Source organism: Lepidothrix coronata, unplaced genomic scaffold, assembly GCF_001604755.1.
Source record: "Lepidothrix coronata isolate B3197 unplaced genomic scaffold, Lepidothrix_coronata-1.0 Scaffold275, whole genome shotgun sequence".
Classification (NCBI taxonomy): Eukaryota; Metazoa; Chordata; class Aves; order Passeriformes; family Pipridae; genus Lepidothrix; species Lepidothrix coronata.
The window spans coordinates 1,083,461-1,101,410 of NW_016690455.1; the positions used below are offsets into that span (position 1 = coordinate 1,083,461).

Below are 17,950 nucleotides of genomic sequence, written 5' to 3' on the forward strand. Positions count from 1 at the left end.
TGTGATATTATCAGATGATTTTCAAATATTATCTAAAAGTTATTTATAGAACTTAATCTAAACCTTTACCTTTGTTCATTTTCCCTGTTTAAAACTTCTGTTCAGATGCCTGTGTATCCTTTTGAAAAAGGCTCATTTGTACTCTTTCTAATTCACAGAAGTGTGTCTGTGGTATTTGCTGTTGTCTTCACAAATCCTTTACTAATTCTCTCATTACCTTCTCAATGGATGCTGGAGTTGAAGCTGCCTGAAATACCATCAGCAAGGATACTCCTTCAAATACTACAATCTAGAGAAAATATTTTAGTGCTGTTGAATAAATGAAAGTAATATGTTTGAATCTGTGGTTAGCAGTAAATTCATTCTGCCTTTAGATGCTTTGAAAGAGCTTGTATTTAAAATGCATGGGTAGTTTTTAATCTATAATGTAAAAAAAAAAATCTCTCTAAAGGAAACAGTAAATGTTAAATAGAAGCAATTTACTGACATAGCTAATATAATGTATAGCAAATAAATCACATGTATTTCTTCTGGGAGACTGAAATATTCAAAGTTACTTTTAGTTTAATTCTATGCAGTCTAGAGCTTTTAAAAAAAAGTACTATCCATTCTGTTTCTAGTAGAGGAGTGTGTTTCTTCTCTGAAGCATAGTTGCTTCTTCTGTTACAAGAGACTTGTTTTCACTTCTGTTTCTCTGCTGTTAACCTTGTTTGTAAACCTGTTATCTCTGCAGCCTCTGCGGGCTCTGCAGCCTTCCCAGCCTGTCCAGTACTCCGCAGTGTCCTTCCCACCCCCGCTCCTGCCAGCCTCCTCCACACAGCAATACTCTGTGGTACTGCATCTTCTCTTCTCTGCTCCCTGCTTAGGTTAATCTTTAGTGGCTGCTCACCTCGGCTTGGGTGTTTGTGAGGGGGGTGTGATACCAGGTAGTGACTGGCTTCCCAACCACAGTGACGTGGTACCGGAGATCCCCACGTGTGAACAGTTCAAGTTCAGCAGCAATATCTGTAATTGATATATCTGTAATTGCTGTATCTATTTATCTCTGTATTTAGAGATACATTATTTCCCTTTATAAAGGAAGTTTTTCAATGCTTTGTTAGCCAGTCAGTACCTTTTTATGTCTCTGGATTAACCCCTTTGCATTGTTTCTTGTTGTGTCTTTGTCTGCTCTTTCTTCTGCTGAACCTTGACACATTTTGAGGGATCAGCTGCCCTGGTTTTTTGAGGTTATCTTTTTGTAGCCTTTTTGCCAGAACTCTGAACACTCCCACTTCACTAGTATCCCTTGTTTAATAAGTAGAAGCTGGAAATGAAATATCTTAGTCTAAAAAAAAAAAAGGGGGTGATAAAAAAAAAAGCACACAAATTGAAATTGAAACTTAATAAAGGAGAGTTGTTATCCAAGGCAGAATCTGATCTAGAGTCCAGCTTAAAAATTACAGCTTCCCAACTCCTCAGACTGCTCTGAAACTCTGTGTACATGTTTGTGTTGGCTTTATGTGGCAAGAATTTGGTAGCAGGCGATGCAGGGGTGGCTTCTGTGAGAAGGGACCAGGAGCTGCCCCCAGGTGGGACAGACCCAATTCCTGAAGGACTGCAACCTGTGGGAAGAACCCGCATTGAAGACATTACAGTGTCCCGTGGGAGGGATCCCACACTAGAGCAGGGGAAGAGTGTGAAGAGGGAGGAGCAGTAGAGACATGGTTGGGAACCAATCAGAAACCCCATTCCCCCATCCCTGTGGTACTCAGAGAAGGAGGTAGAAGATCTGGAAGTGAAGCTGAGCCTGGGAAGACGCAGGAGGTTTTGGGAAACTGGTTTTAGTTCTAATTTCTCACTTTCCTACTCTCTTATTAATTGGCATAAATTAAATGAATCTTCCCCAAGTCGGGTCTGTTTTGCCTGTCATGGTAATTGGTGAAGAATCTCCCTCCTTTTCTTGATCCATAAGCTTTTAATCTGATTTTCTTCTCCTGTATTGCTGAGGATGAGAGAGAGGAATGATAGAGTGCCTTGGGTGGGCACCAAGGAGCCAGCCAGGGTTAGCTCACCCCAGTGTTGTACAGTAGCTAATTTAGTATGTATTCAGAGCTTTTGTTATTATTGTCAACATGAATCAGAAATGTCTTTAATAGTAAGTACAGATTTAGCTGAATTCAATAGCCTGCATACAGTTAAAACTATTGTAGCCATTAGCAGCACATTAGTAATACAATTCTAAAAGGAATTACTCTTGATGGAGGGTGTTCTGTAATTAGCAAATGTTGTTTCTGAAGTTACTTTCCAGTTTGAACAGTGCTAAAGCAGAGAAGGAAACTCCTTCCAGGTTTATAATAATTTCAGAGCATTTCACATTCAGGAAATGGGTTCAAATACAAAGTGTGCTGGGAGGTTCAAAAATGTATTCCTGCTGATGGTAACTAAAATCACATAGTGAAAAGGATTGATGGTCTTGGGTCATAATCCCGATGGAACAGACCTGTAGCTGGCACCAGGAGAGTCTGCTTTGTCCATGTGCTGGGAATGCCATGTTTCAGTGGTTAATCATGGTTATACCACACATGTCACCAGGACAAACGGAGCAGGTCAGGATTTACTGACATTATTATAGTGTCACAAATCAATGTGTTTTCCTTGGGTTTGTCATTGGACATATTTAGGATTAATATAAACTCACATTTGGTATCTCCTCTCTAAACTCAGTATTCTGAAAAGCAGAGTGTAAAGTCCAATGTAGAAAAGTGTTATAGCTGTTTTAATAGGCACCATTAAGGAATGAAATGCCACAGTCAGATTATTGATCTAATGAAAATAGGGCTTTTTAAGCTCTAAAGGTATTCTAAATTAAGTTTTAGGTGCAAATCTATATTTCCGGTGGTAATTAAGAATATCTTTAGCCTGGAAACTAGAAAAATTCATCATAAATTGTGAATGTAGCTAATCAGTAAAAGATGGAGCTTGCACTTTTTCCTGATTAATTCCTATCTAAGGATGATCTAAGAGAAGATCAAGTGGTCTTAAAATAGTTTTAATGTTCCTGAATGTTTGCAGAGTCCACTTTTGAAGTAGGAACAAAATCTTCCTGTTTAGCATAAAAAGTGCAGTACTAGTTAGTGAGCACTTCTAATTTCCAGGATTTTGCTAACTTGATGCTGAGTTGCTTGTAAAGAATGGGAGCTTGGGGTTACAGTAATGGAAGTTTCAGGTTGCCCAGGACTCCTGCAGTGCTCGGTGGTGTCATCATTTCAGATGTCAATGACATACAGAGAGAGGGCAACCACTGGGACACAGATTTTGCAGTTGTTACTTGATTTCAGATGAAAAAATAATTAATCTTTGCATGTAGAATAATACCAAGTTAGAAGAATGTGCCTTGTAACTCAGGATTAGAGCCTCATTATTTTAAGCTCTTAAACCCCAAAATTACTTCAGCAATACTAATGCCTTCTGCTATTTTAACTGGGGTTGGATGTTTTTGCTCAAGCTTTGGAGTCCAGTCAGAAAATGTTAGTGACACAAATTCTGACTTTATTTTTGACAATTGAGTTCTCACAATAAGTCGGTAGAGGCAGATGTGATCCAGAAGTTGAATGTTTGCTGTGAAGAGTGAAATCTCTGAACATGGATGTTGTCTCCTCCTGTCAGCCCTGGAGATAATTCCCTACCGAGTTCCTTTCCTGTTGTCCCTTGGCTGCTGTTGCTAATGCACAGTAATCTGAGACATTGCTGCCTGAAACTTGCTGAGGCATTTGACTGTTTTATTCTTTTTTTCTTGAATGTTCATTTGCAAATGGAGCTTTTCCTGTTTCTTCCCCAATCCAGCAAGACAACCTGGGATCCCAGTTCAGCCACCTGAGCCTGTCCCGGCAGCCCCCGGCCGAGGCAGCGGAGCCTCCCAGTGCCCTGTTCCAGTCCACCGTGGTGCTCCAGCCCCCCCAGCAGCCCGGATACATCCTCACTGCTGCTCCACCCCCTCCTCCCTCTGCCCAGCCCGTGTCTGCTCCGGGATACTCGGCATCCAGCCACCCAGTCACCCAGCCCGTGCTCCAGCAGCAGGGATATGTGCAGCAACCTGTGCCACAGGTACAATGGCTGTTCCATCCTGAAAAACTGATGGTGCTGTTCTGTTCCTGAGCTTCTCACGCGGTGTGGGGCTCCCTGTTAAACTGCAGCTCTGTGCATTGAGTCTGGGGTTGGGTTTTTTCTGCCTTATGTGCTTTGAAATGACTGCCTTTAGTTTATTTGAGAAGCAGCAATCACACAGGTTTGCCTAATTACCCATAGCTGGTAAAACTCACGCTCTCCGTGGTTTTCTTGTGTCTCAGAGGTCGCTTTATGGAGACTGGGAGATTGTTCCTTCTACACTGGAAGTAAAAGAAATGGGCTGTTAAAGAGGCGATTTATTATAAGTTTTCCGTCTTTTTTATGATGGTGATGGTTTTGCATGTAGATTGTGCCTTCTGTCAGTGATCCCCCACTGCTGATTTCCAGATGCCAGCCTGTTACTGTGCCCCTGGCCAGTACCCTCACTCCAGCCCCCAGTACCGGCCTGTGTCCGTGCACTACAACGCGCAGCAGAACCAGCCCCTGGCACAGCCCCCCCAGCAGACAGGTTTGTGGAACTCTTCCTGCATTTCGTTGGAATGCTGTGTGTGGTTTTAGTCCTGGTTTTTCATTTTAAACTTTGCTGTAAAATTCCAAAAGAAGTAGGAGTTCAGGTATGGAATACAAAGTGCAGCTAACCTAAGGTGGCAAAATTTGAGTCGGTTGTGCATGAAACTTGAGATTTAAGCCATTCCTATGAGTAACTTCGATAGGATTTTACTTTTTTATAAGTTTAGAGCTGAATAATTTAAAAAATGTTTAATTCTTGAGTAAGTTGCAAAGATGAATTAGTACCTTTAAATGATGTAACATGGCAGAGATTGTGCCTTAACTGAAAGCTTTAAACAAAAGATACTAATTTTAGATACTGTGGCATGAACACAGTACTGCGCAGAAGGTACTGGTGATACTATTTTACTTTTTCTTTCTGGCCTATGATTAAAGGTATCAGGGTATTGAATGGAATATATAGTGAGACTTAAGGGGTTAGAATTAGTTTTTTGCTCCTCCTATTTTTAGTAAAGACCTTTCAACTGTTCGAGTTACCTTTCTATGATCGCAAGCTGTATTTTCATCTCCTTTCTTTCTTATTGTCTTTTTTTCCTTACCAATTTTGACTGTAGCTGCCATTATTCTGATAACCCATACTACAAAAGATTGTTATGACTTGATTCCTGAAACAAATTTATTCTCAGTAATATCTTGATGCATGATCAAAACTTTCAGAAGTAATTGGTAATGTTTGGAGGCAGAGATCCTTAAAGATCCTTTTATACTATCTCTTAGTTGAATACATTAGACTTGGTGTCCTTTTGAGTTTCCTTCAGGAAGGATTTTTTTTAATTCCTGCTCCCAACTATCTGTTGCTCTACAGAAGCAGGATGAAAGATCAGCTTTTACAAATACTAACTGGATTTCTTTATAGCTGTAGTATGTAGTAGCCTGTAGAAGGGATGGCTCCTCTTCTGCAGTTCTTCTAGGAAGTGCTCCAATAGTTGTAACACTTCAGTTGTTATTCAGGGTTCAGTTCACAAACTTACACAGGATTATTTCATTGCAGAATCATCAAGATTTCATGCCCACTTATGGTAGAGTTGTCAGATTGTTTTAAAATACTGTAGGGACCTGCTTACTGTAAAACAGATCACCACCTTCCAGTCTTTGGAAGTGAAAGTATATTGAGATTTTTTCAAAGGAAAACAAATTACTTGGATTTGCAACTTGTTTTATCCAGTGGTGTTAAAGATGTGTTACCCAACTGTATTACACAACCTGCTTTCCTTCCTCAGAATTTTTAATACCTAGACTACTTAATAGCAAAAAGTCTGAGGCTCAGCTGGGATTACTCCCCACTGGGGACACCCCATGTGAACAGCACACAAGGGCCCCAGCTCAGAGCTCAGGGTATGTGTAGCTAAACAAGCCAGTCTGAGAGGGGAAGCACGGGGGGAGGAGGTGCAAGGGCTGAGCTGGTTGCTCTTGGGTAAGTAAGTCTCTTTCTCGTATGTTTTTAGCCCTTTACATTTAACTGAACTTCAATGCCTGTGGGTGGAAAGTGTCAGCAGATCAACTCCCTCTCTCTGTCCTGAAGAAATACAATGAACAAGCTGTGCAGAGAGTGACTTCACTGCTTTGATGTGTGCCCTGTACTCCTGACGTCAGGATATGATGTTGGAGTAGTTAAGGGGTAGTCCAGTCTATAACTATATTCAGTGTTTGGTTATTTGGTGTTCACTGGCACTAATGGGAGATAGGAGGATCTTACCAGCAATGCCATAATTAGTGTTGAACTGAAACTCTCCAAACTGCTGTCCAGCCATTGCTGGTTCTCATTTACTGCATTATAGGCAAATTTGAATCAGCATTCTATGCTGATTCTATGCCATTCCATGGCATGCTTTCTGTTCTGAAAACTGCTCATGAGATGATGTATTTGAAAGTTCACTTCTGTGATTTATTTTAAACCATTAATGTTGGTATTAATTTGACATGAAGCTGCACCTGAAGTTGTTGATGCTTATTAGCAGTGGCTGTTTTGGAGCCAAAGGGGCAGCACGTTCCTTGGCTCACACAGCAACGTGCCTGGTCAAAAAGGAGAGTTACAGACCTTGTATTACAAAAAAGCTGTGGGGTTTATTCATCTCATAAAGTGGTTACTAACTGTGAAATAGCTTTGCAAACACAAATTCAGATAAAAGGTGACAGCTTCGGAGAGCTTGGCAACTGGAGCCACTTCTGGTCTAATGTTGTGGAGTGGCCTGACTTTACTGATGAGCTGCTGGATTCGGGGCCGTAACACTGTCTGAGAGGTTTACATTTCTCACAGTGAACCGGTCTCTTTTTCAGCTGCTTCCTGCCTTCCTTTTTAAAGGGGCTTCAGGGGAAACATTTGGGGGGGTTCACTTTTAGTAAAAATGCTTCGGTTGCCCAAAAGATGTTGGGAGAAGAAAACTCTCTTTAAGAAAAAGGCATTTCTGATTGCCGTGATCATGCGAGCCCAGTTACAGTGAGACCTGACTACAGGGGGTTTAAAAAAATCAGCCTGAACTCCAATTCCTGTAGGAACATCACCTGAACTTCAACTGGCTTGTGCCTCTCAAGGCTCAGGGATAAAACTATTTGAGTTGTAACAGTAGCTGTAGTTGTAACAGTTGTAAGCAAGCTCATGAACTCCCAGCTCCTTAACCAAGTGGTTGTACTGGCTCCTCTGTTCTTGAATAAAGGCTGTTTCTCACTCTTGGTGTGTTTGTCACAAAATGTGTATTCTGTAAATTAACTGTTCTTATATTAACAGTTCTTTTTAAAATTATTTTAAATATTAAGCAGCATGCTTTTTTTTTCTACCTGCAGTTTCAGGGTTTTTCTGTGCCATGGGACAAACTGCTCTGGCAGGTGTGAGGTTTGTGCTGAGAGCTGCATTTCTGTCAGCCCATCTCTGCAGAGGTGAAATTGTGAGGCTAAAAATAGAGCATTCTTTGGAATGCTCTGGGGAAGCTCCGTGGCAGTCAATTTGTGTGGTTCCAGTTCTCTCTGCTTGCAAAATTGATCGTGTCTGTCTCTGGAAGTGCCAGAAAAAGCTGAAAAACTACTCCCAGTTCCATGGCAATTTCTGGGACATGGGGGGTTTAGGCTGCAGGTGTATTGATTGGGTCTGTCACACACCACAACTTCCCATTCTCCTGCTTTTAGGGACCATTTTCGAACAAAACATATTTAAACATTTTGTTTATTACAGATATGAAGGGGATTTTGTGCACAGTTCAAACTTAAGAGTTATTAAAAATTCTAATTACTAATCCTCCTTCAAGCATGCATTGTTCTGGAGTTTTGTCTAGTCCTCTGCAAATATTTATAGTGTTGTGTGTTTCTAGTGAATAGCTGTCTTGGTTTTAACAAACTCAACCTTCTTCCCTTTAATTTTCTGAAGCAATATTTGATTCTATTAACAGTCTTCTTTTAGTGTTCCTTGTTGCAATTTCTGTAGAGACAGCGAGCTGAGGCTGTTAGTGCACAGTGTTCATTGTACCCTGGGTGGGTGTCGTCAGTGAGCACTGGTGGGTGTTGTTCACAAAAAGGTGTTTTGTGGGAACTGAATTACTTCCAGAATAGACCATCCCATTCTTTTAACACAGTTTAAAGACAAACCGAGTGAGTTTTTGCAGCTAAATTTGCTTTATTATAGTTCTGTGCCAAGGTAGGGAGCATGGGGAATGTCGAGGTCAGTAGACTGTGAACGTGTCCAACTCAAACACAGACTCTTCTGGCCGTCAGTGCATCTTGACAAGCCCAGTTTTGTTAGTCTGGAGCGATAACTGGTTTGTCTCAGAAACACTGACAGTGTTTTGCTGACAGGGTAAGTAGTGCACACCTGTATGATAGAACATGACAGCAAGGACTGTGTTCTGCATGTGTTTGCTCATGGGAGCAGTTACCTGTATATGCTTTGTTAAGAAAGAACAAAGTGGGAGCTCAGGTTGGATTTAATAAATGCACAGATTTGGCACTCATGCTTGGGGTGTTTTGGTTTGGGTTTTGGGGGATGGGATTTTTTTAGGCATTTTTCGAAGGATACAGTTTAAGCAATAATAAACTGTTGTAGAGACACTATAGAGGGGTGATTTTGAAAATCTTTCTTTTTATCCCTAAGATAACTTTGAGTATGGAGGTCTTCCACTGTACATCAGTGTGGCTTCCACCTGGAAGATTTTTCTCAGCTCCCAGTTGGTTTCAGCATCACGGATTGCAGTAGAAATTGCCCCTTTGAAAAAGATTTGCACACACGCCTTACACAAATATTCCTGAAGTCGGATTCAGTTTTGAATCGCAGCCAAGATGTTCTGACCCCTGGGCACCTGAGGCACCAGCTGAACTTGGCACAGCTGGAATTTCAAAACTGATGTGCCTGGAATGGCCTTGTTTGTAATAGACAATGGATTGGGTTGATATTGTCTAGCATGCTTTGTTCAAGTGCTTTGGAGGTGTTAATGCATGTAACTCCAGTGCAAATAAATCCTGCACGCATGTGGGAGCAGCACTGCCAACAGTATTATAGGATTTCATGCTGAATCCAAGTGAATAAATTATTAATTTTAATGTTGGCTTCTTTTATATGCATGAGAAGTTCAACTGTTATGAAGTTGCTGGATTTAACAAGCCATTGGAAAATGCTACACATATTTTCACATAGACAACTGTATATAAAATGTGTTCATTATTTCAAAGTAAGATTTAAATGTATAATTTCAGGTTACCAGATTTTGCCCAACCAGCAGCAAAACTACCAGGGTTTAGTTGGAGTTCAGCAGTCTCAGAATCAAAATCTAGTCAGTGGCCAACACAACAACGTTGGGAATCAAATTCAAGGTGTGATTGTTCCATATCCTTCAGTGCCATCTTATCAGGTGGGTGATGCAATCATGACTTTCCAGTCTCTCTGCCGTGTGTTTGAGTGTTTATGTTTCTCTAGAGCTTTGCTTTGTATTATGGCAGAAAGCTGCAAGCGGGGGACAGAAATTAAACAACACAAACCCACAACTGAAGTGAGAAAAATGTCTGTCACAAGATACAAGTTCTAGTCCTGTTTAAAGCCAAGTGCTGTGTTAGTTGCTGTTAAATTCAGAGAAGATTTCCTTCCCCACCACCCCACTTTCTTTTGTAGAGAAAATCTCTTGTTAATTGATGGAGTCCCTTGGAGCCAAAATTTCCATTTTTGGAGAAGAAGGAGTTTTTTTTAATAAACCACTGTTATTTCAACTACTGTTGTCACTAGTCTTCTGGATTCAGAGAATTCCAGAAGTTCTTTCAGTTTCTGGGTTTGTGGTTTTTTAAATTCTTGTATCAGCTAGGATGGTCAGGAGGCAGAAAGGAACCTTGTCTGCAGGAGAAGATCTGAGTGTGTTTCCCATTGCAGGTTTCGGTGCCTCAAGGTTCCCAAGCAGTGCCCCAGCAGACATATCAGCAGCCTGTCATAATTCCCAGTCAGTCCAATCAAGGATTGCCCACCACAGGAATGCCAGTTTACTACAGTGTCATTCCATCAGGTCAACAGAATAATTTAAGGTGAGTTGAACTGATACCGGATTTCTCAATAACCAGGTTTAAAGGCTTTGTAGCACTGCCAGGATCTGCTTTTAGTCCTGCAGATATCAAAACGTGTTTTAAAGGCAGACTTAGACACTCTATTGATTTTTGCTCTTATGCAATTAACTGAAACAACCAGTAGTGCTGTAATTGTGACAGACTTGCAGGACTGGAAAACATTGTCTCCGTATCACTTTCAGCAGTACTTCACTGCAGTTCCACCTCTTGAATTTTCTGCATTCCTTCTCTTCCCCCTGAAGCCCCTCGTGCTCAGCAGCGATGCCTTTTGCAGTAATATTTGACTGTCCATATTCGCTGGGTTAGTCAAGGACACTACTTCAATAATGTGTAGAGAAAAAAGAATTTGAATCCCAGAATGAAACAAGTATAGAAACTTTTTCCTATGCTTGGCTTTTGTTTGACAAAAACCTTTTTTCTTTTTTTTTTACCTCCACGTACAGCCCTCCCTGCATATCCATGTTTGTTCCCAACACAGTCTGAGTGTGTGAGAACAGACAGGCACGGACCTAAAAGAATTAATTAGGCTCTGTGCTTGTTACAAATTTTTATTTCTCTAGTTTTTTGAACTTAGAAATGTGCAGCATTTAAAAATACCTGGCAGCTTTCAAACAAGCAGCAGCAATGTGGAGCTTGTTTCATCTTTTTGTGAGTGCAGAGACTTCAGTAGTATTTGTGTCATTGCCTCATGCCTTCAGCTACTGAAATCTGAATTCTCTTTCCTTCTATCTGAAGGGTTTTAATCCTTTTCTGTAGTTCTATTTGAGGATCAGTGAAGTCACAGGTAGGCATAATCCCAGACTTTTTTGAAGTAAGTTTTGTTGCTTGATCTTTTGTGTCAGTTAGAATGTCCCTCTCTTTTGAACACGGAAACATTTATTAGAAATTCAGAGCAGACAAGCAACTAATGACAGCATCCTGCTTTCCTTGTCAGTGCTGCAGCAGAACTCTTCTGAGGAAAGCAGGATGCTGTCATTAGTTCTGCTAGAGCTGAAAGTGCCAAACCTACAGGCCACTACTGAAAAATAGGATCAATAAGCAGATGAGAAGCTGTGTTAGTTTTCAGTGGATTTTGTCTGCTTTAATGGAAGGGCACCCTTAAATTAATATTATATAGTTGAACTGTGGGACAAAGGATGGGACAAACTTGTGAAAATGGAGGTAAAAATGGTAAATCCAAGAGGATTAAACCTACTTTTTTCCCAGAATTTGAAGGAATTTTTTTTTCTCAGAAAGTTTATCTGTTAGTACAGGATTCTATAGGCACCATTCTGACTGTAGTCCACAAACCTGATGTTCTGGCTGAGCAGTTTGTGGTAGGATAGAATCTCACTATGTCTGTTAATTACCTGTTTTTCGTGAATACCCTGAAAAAACTCGTGACATAAATAAACTGTTAAAGTTATCCCTGTTATCCCTGTCCTACATGTTACAAACAACTGAATGGTTGTTTATCCCTTTGAGTCATCTTCTTTTTCCCACACCCTGTTCAGAAAAGCCATGGAAAGACAATCCCTTCTCTGGGCTGTGTGGATTGGTTGCTGATCAGCTGCCTCAGCTCTGTGGGGCCATCCTGCAGCTGGGAGACTGCATCCCAAATTCTGGTTAACTGAGGAAAAAGTTGTCTTTTTATTTTTCTTCTCCATGTCTTTTTGCTGATCTAGTACTATGGACACAAAAATAGTGTATCAAAATAGGTGAATTAGTACAGCTTCTCAGTGTAGGCAGGGCATGTGTTTTTCCCAAGGAGCAGGTGTGAAACTTCAGTCTTCTGAAGAATGAGCAGATTCGGGGGTAGGTGGAAATATTGATTTAAAATTAACAAATCTCAGTGACTTGCAGTACGTGGAGACAGCAGATGCAGCAGTCGTGATTAAATAAATGAGTGGGGCATAAATGCCTGTTAGTCATGTTCTTTTTTTATTATTACAGTTCATCAGTGGGATATTTGCAGCCTCCTGGATCGGAGCAGATACAGTTTCCTAGAACAACATCACCGTGCAACTCCCAGCAGCTCCAAGGACAGCAGTGTGCAGGTTGGGGGAATAAAGCTTAAAACAATGTCTGTTATTACTGTGCTGTGTGATTAGATATTTGCTATTTAGGGTTTGATTTACAATTAACTGCTCTATTCTGTTGCCTCCTTTCCTCCATATCTGAATTTATTTTCCATTTTTAACCTGAGGCAGGTTGATTTGACATCTCGACTTGTTTATGATTGAAATCTCTCAAGGCACATCACAGTGCCTTGTATGGCCACTTGTGAGTTGGGACAGACCTGGGAACTGAACTGCATGTCAGCAGAATGACTTTCATCCTTTCCTGAATAGCCAGACGGGTCTGAGAATTCTGAGGTTTGGGTTTGCATTTGACAGAAGGAGCAAGGTCCATTTGGGCAGCAGTGCAGTTACTCAGCTCTTCTACTCAAGCACATTCTAGATTTCACTAACGAAGCAGGAGTAGTGATTTTCTTAAGAGGTCCTGAGGAGAGTTTGCAAACTGTGTTCTGGGTTTGGATAAAGGAGAGGTCGCTTTTTGACCTGCTGAAAAGCTAAAAGTACTTGGAAGCTGTGTGGGGTGTTCTGTTTTTATGGTAGCCTTATTTACTGCTTTTACTTCCATAGTTTATAGCAACCACTCAAGTCAGAAGCCATCACCTCCTACATTATTGCCACCTTCATCCAAGTCAAAGCCACAACAGGCTGCTTCCCTTGTGCACTACAGCATAGTGTCTCCACCCTCATCATGTAAAAGTTCACCCACTGCTCTGTCCATCATGCAGCCAAAAAAAGGTATATTTTATTGGGATTTTCATCTAAGCCATTCTGTCTAGAACCTGATATAAATGATCAGATTTCATGGCTAACTGCTAGAACTGCTGCAACAACTGCAACTCCAGGGCCAGCTCTGAAGTTTTTTTTAATTCTTCATCTGAATTGCTATTATTGTAACTTCTAAAATGACAACTTGGAACTAAAATGAAACAATAGCCAGCCTGGAGCAGCCTTTAGCAGGTAAATGTCACTTAGCAAAGCACTTAAAACAGGTTCAGAAGGTTTGGATCTACAAATACTTGGGTAATCTCTAGAAGGGGTGTAAGTAGCAGCCTCAATGTGTTTGAAAACACTGGTGACATAGAACTTGTCAATCCATGAAACCTTTATAAATGTTAATGTCCAAACACTTAAGACTCTGAAGTTCCAAGCATAACATTGATGAACTGGTCAGGAAGGTAAGAGCACGAGGGTTAGTCTGAGCCTCCAGACAAGAGATTCTAGAACAATCCTGTGATCACAGTGGCACTGTCTTTATCTTGCCAGGAGGAAATTTGATACATTACTGGCTTGGTAAAAAAGAGATAATCTCAAATAGTGCTATGTCAGTATTTTGCAAGCAAGCAATAGATGAAACCACCCTAGGTCAGTCACCCAGATTCTGCTACAGATGTGGTGTGTCTTACAAACATTATCTTTTAAGATATTTTTAGAACCTGTTTATGAGTAAATAGATAACATGCAGTTAAGTGGCAAGATAGCTGGATTAGCAGTGTATCATATAGTTCATGGGCAGCTTCGATTTTGTTTCCATTTTGCTTCAGGTTTGTTTGGCTTTAATTCTGGAATGTTGTAATTTCAGAATATCCAAAGTGGGCCTTGCACTAGTTTGGGTTTTTTCTGCCCTCCTAATCTATCCTGGAAGTGCAGGTTTTGTGCAGTTTTGATGGCCTGGTTCAGACCCATTAAATTGTGATTTAAAGAAGTTTGAGGAAAGGGAAAGCCCTCTATGGGGGAGGGAGAATAAATTCTGAGAGAATAAAAAAACCATGCTTTTCAGTGACATTGAGGTGCTGAATCAAGGCCACTGAGGGAGGGACACTAAGGAGGTACAGACAAGGAGCAGAGTTGTGTTACAGAGGACCAGGCTGTAAATCTGGCAAGGCTTTGAAGGATTTCTTCTGGGTTTCCCTTCCCGTGGGATTTGACGGGTGATAAAGCATCTACAAACTGACTTATTTGTTGTACAACACTTCATGTTGTCAGAATGCCTGTTTAGGAAAAGAATTCCATTTATTTCCACTTACTGAAAGGCTGTGGAACTACAAGCAGTAGAAAGAACAAGATTTTCTGGATACATGAAGTTTTCTTTTGCAGTTTAAATTGCATTTCAGATTGTGACACATTTTTAGAAATGGTGCTCTAGAAATGGAAAGGGTTTCAAAAGACAGGAGCATTTTTGTGGGGTGTTCCATTCTCACAGAACAAAATCAAAAGAGTGTGCTGGAGTGCTGCAGAATAAAATACTGTACTATAAACCAGTAAGATGGAAATAACTATCATTTATAGTATTTATAAATATATGCATAGAATATTAAAATGAGTCCCATTTTTGTGTGTTAAATGTAGTGTGTGTATATAGGTTGCTTGGTACATCTCAGGTTTATGTATAGGGACTACATAAGTCTGTGGCTTTGCCACTTGGAAACTGTTGTTCTATATTATTCTGATTATGTAGTAGTCATAAACAGAGCTGTATTTTATTCTGCTGTGCAACAAAATAGAAATACTCACAATGCACTCACTCTTGCAGGGACTCCTAAATTTATATCCTCTGCTAAAGGGGGCCAAGTATCTGGTGCTTCCATTGCAATCTGTAACATGTGGGTAGAACTTCTGGCCTTTAAAGAGAAAGTATAGATGTGAAAACACTAATAGTTCATTTACCAATTTAATAAATATTTCTGAATACAATTTACAAAAGCTGGTGCAGTTTTAATGTTATGAGTTCATTATTCTACATTGTTTGGTTTGGTTTTTGAAGAAGTCTGTTTTTATGGAGCCCAGGGGTAGTGAAAACAATAGGCCATTTTAAAAAATGCCAGCTGAATGCATTTTATCATCTATATCTGGCTGTTCTAACTGATGAGGTGACAGTGGTGTTACATTGAGAAGATTCCAGACTCCTGCTTTAAAGATGGGTGATTAAATGATGGTTAAACCCTGTGTTTTAACCGTGGTTTCTGAGAAATGCTGTGAGCAGTGGGGAGAGCAGAGAAGGAAACTGCAAACAACCATTTACAAGTAAAAGAAACATTCTATAAATTATCTGGGGCACAGCCAGGCCAGAGGGGGAAGATGGTTTCTCTTGGGCAGGCTTTTGCCACAGTTCCTGGTGGGAAACCTCAGGGAACTGTGTTGGATGTTCAGGTGTTCTCCCCTGACTCTACCATTGCTGTAGCTCCCACAGTACCCGAGTGGTGCAGGATGTGGGATCCCTTTGCAGCATCTGCCCAGGAGAGTGTTCCTATAGAGAACTTGTAAGGGTGGGTAAGCTCGCTGAGAGCCCAGGCTAAAGGTTGATCCCAGATCTTTCTGATAGATGCCATCCTCGCAGAGAAATCATTTGGAGTCTGCATTGCTGTGCATCATGTAAAACTAACCAGGAAACTTCTAATTTTAAATGAAGCTTGGTTTTGCATAATATCACATCCTGCAACACATTGCTCTGACAGAAACTGCAGTGAATGTTGAATACTTCCAACTACTATTGAACAGAGTGATTGCTTTCTAAGATATTCTCAGCAATGAGTTTGTGGCTCCACTCTCTTCTTGTCCTGGGAAGCCCTCTCTAAGTTACTACTGCAGATGTGTCTGATAGTGGAAATGTAATTGTACAGGAGATACCGCTCTAGTTTTCGGGGACTGAGCAGCTTATTTAGCCAAACATCCCTGATGTTACTTCCCAGTTTTGTGAATTCCTGCCTGCTGTGGGATGTGTGATGAGTAACTGCACCCTCTGGCTCCCTGTCTTGCAGCAGTAGCACCCCCTCCAGGCGGGGGGGTGGTGATGATGCAGCTCAACATCCCCAGCAATGCCCAGCCCCGGAACCCGTCCCCTCCGCAGAGGAAACACAGCAAGTACTACTGTGACCATCCCCGGGGGCACAAGGCCACAGAACTCAGCACTTTAGACGGTGCTGCTCAGGTGGGAGCTGGTGCCCGATCTGCATGAACTGCACCTTTGCATGGTTCTTCAAAAGTTCTTTTTGGAGAATTAAAATCTGCTCAGAATACATTTCATAATAAAGTAAACCTATTTTAACTTCACTTCAGCCTTTGAAGGCTGTAGGTGCCGTTTAGCTTGTTCAAGTAGGTACTTTTTAGAACACTAATGTGGTGTTTGTTCCAGTTGCAGCACAGTCCTCAACTAGGTAGTCCTGTCACCTCACCGGCGCAGTCACCAGCACCAGCTCAGCTGTCGAACATGAAGAACATCCGTCCCACCTTAACACCTCTTTCTATTGTGTCCCAGTTTTCTAGACCTTTTGTCCCTGCACAAGGTATATTTTCAGTCAACTACAATGTGTCTGTGTTTTCTATCTGAATGTTTTAAAATACAGGTTATATGGGGATTTTCTGCTCTCTTCAGCAGTATTGCTGTTGAAGCAGGATTGCCAAAATTATTCACTCAGGCATCATGGAAAACTTCACTGACACTGGCCCCCATATTCTCAAAGGCGTTTGATCTCCTTGTTAGTGTGAGAGCTTCTGTAACACACTGGCTTTCACATACTGTGAAATTCCCCATTTCAGCATTGAAAATGTTAATAAAATGTTTGCTAGAATTCAGCTTCAAGTTTTAACCATAAATCACGAGCTGAGATCAAACCACTGCCTAAGCCAGCATTCCTTCTTCATTGCTCTGTAGAACAACAGGATGGGATCAGAGCCTCCAGAGACTCTAGTACCCTTGCTGCTTCTGTTAGTATTTCAGACATTACCACCCAAAGACAGAAGCAATTCCTTGTAGAAGAACTTCAGTCCTTGGCTGCCATGTTAACAGAAAAACAGAAAACATCCCACTGACATGGGATAGTTGGTAATGTTTAAAAAACAAATGGTAAAAAAACACTTTGTCATGAGCAAAAACTTCCCAAACTCAAAATTAATGGGTCTGTTTTACACAAAGATTTACTTTAAAACAAAAGTTAGAGAAAATTCTGTGTGTCTTCCTCACTGATAAAGAAACCCTTGTTTTCTTGTCTGTCTTTGTCTTATCTGCTGCATAATCTTTATGTGATTGCTTTGTATTCAGATGTTGTAGAAATTCCAAGAGGCCTGTTCCAAGCACACCTCTCAGATCTTTAATCTGCTGGGATTACTAAAAACTACTATTGCATTGTCTTTGTGGATCCTTGCAACAAATAGGAATGTGAAAATTTACTTGGCTCTAATCAGGCATATAACCACAAAAATGACTAAATTAGCATGCTGAGGGGAGCTTTGGACTTATTAAGCTCATTTTGAAATGAGAGGACTTAGATAAAACTGCAATGAAGCAAAACTTTCAGTGTAATCCTTAAATACTAGAAAGCTTGTACCTTTTCATCTTGGGACTAGTCTGTGACTGACTGACACTGATTTGTGCCAGGTGTGGGTTTGTGAGCCCAGCCAAACACAACTTTGTGCACAGTTACTCTGCTTTCTCTTCTGTGTAACACAAACATCATAAGAGGAACTTGGAGGAAGATTTCATATATAACAGAAAAACCCTTCTAATTACCTTTCTCTTTAAGGAGATGCCAGATACCCATTGCTTGGCCAACCCCTGCAATACAATCCATCTTTATTACGAGGACAAGTAACAAGCCAACAGGTATTAAAGAGAACAATCTCCTGCCAACAGTGAAAAAATTTAGGACAACCATTATAACCACCCTGAACAGGGGAATGTGTTATTGCACTAG

General features: G+C 40.8%; 1 protein-coding gene across 14 annotated transcripts in view; it reads left to right on the top strand.

Moving 5' to 3' along the window:
• Positions 1–17,950, top strand: part of R3HDM1 (R3H domain containing 1) — a 77,138-nt gene that overhangs the window by 56,045 nt on the left and 3,143 nt on the right. For 7 of the 14 annotated variants that reach the window (XM_017836325.1, XM_017836334.1, XM_017836329.1 and 4 more), the window contains 10 exons: positions 734–832; positions 3,826–4,086; positions 4,495–4,615; positions 9,355–9,509; positions 10,019–10,167; positions 12,139–12,242; positions 12,831–12,998; positions 16,019–16,188; positions 16,393–16,543; positions 17,780–17,859. In XM_017836325.1, the coding sequence (XP_017691814.1) occupies positions 734–832; positions 3,826–4,086; positions 4,495–4,615; positions 9,355–9,509; positions 10,019–10,167; positions 12,139–12,242; positions 12,831–12,998; positions 16,019–16,188; positions 16,393–16,543; positions 17,780–17,859 (1,458 nt within the window). The remainder of the gene's footprint in view (positions 1–733; positions 833–3,825; positions 4,087–4,494; positions 4,616–9,354; positions 9,510–10,018; positions 10,168–12,138; positions 12,243–12,830; positions 12,999–16,018; positions 16,189–16,392; positions 16,544–17,779; positions 17,860–17,950) is intronic. The other 7 variants (XM_017836330.1, XM_017836338.1, XM_017836327.1 and 4 more) reach the window with 6 other exon arrangements.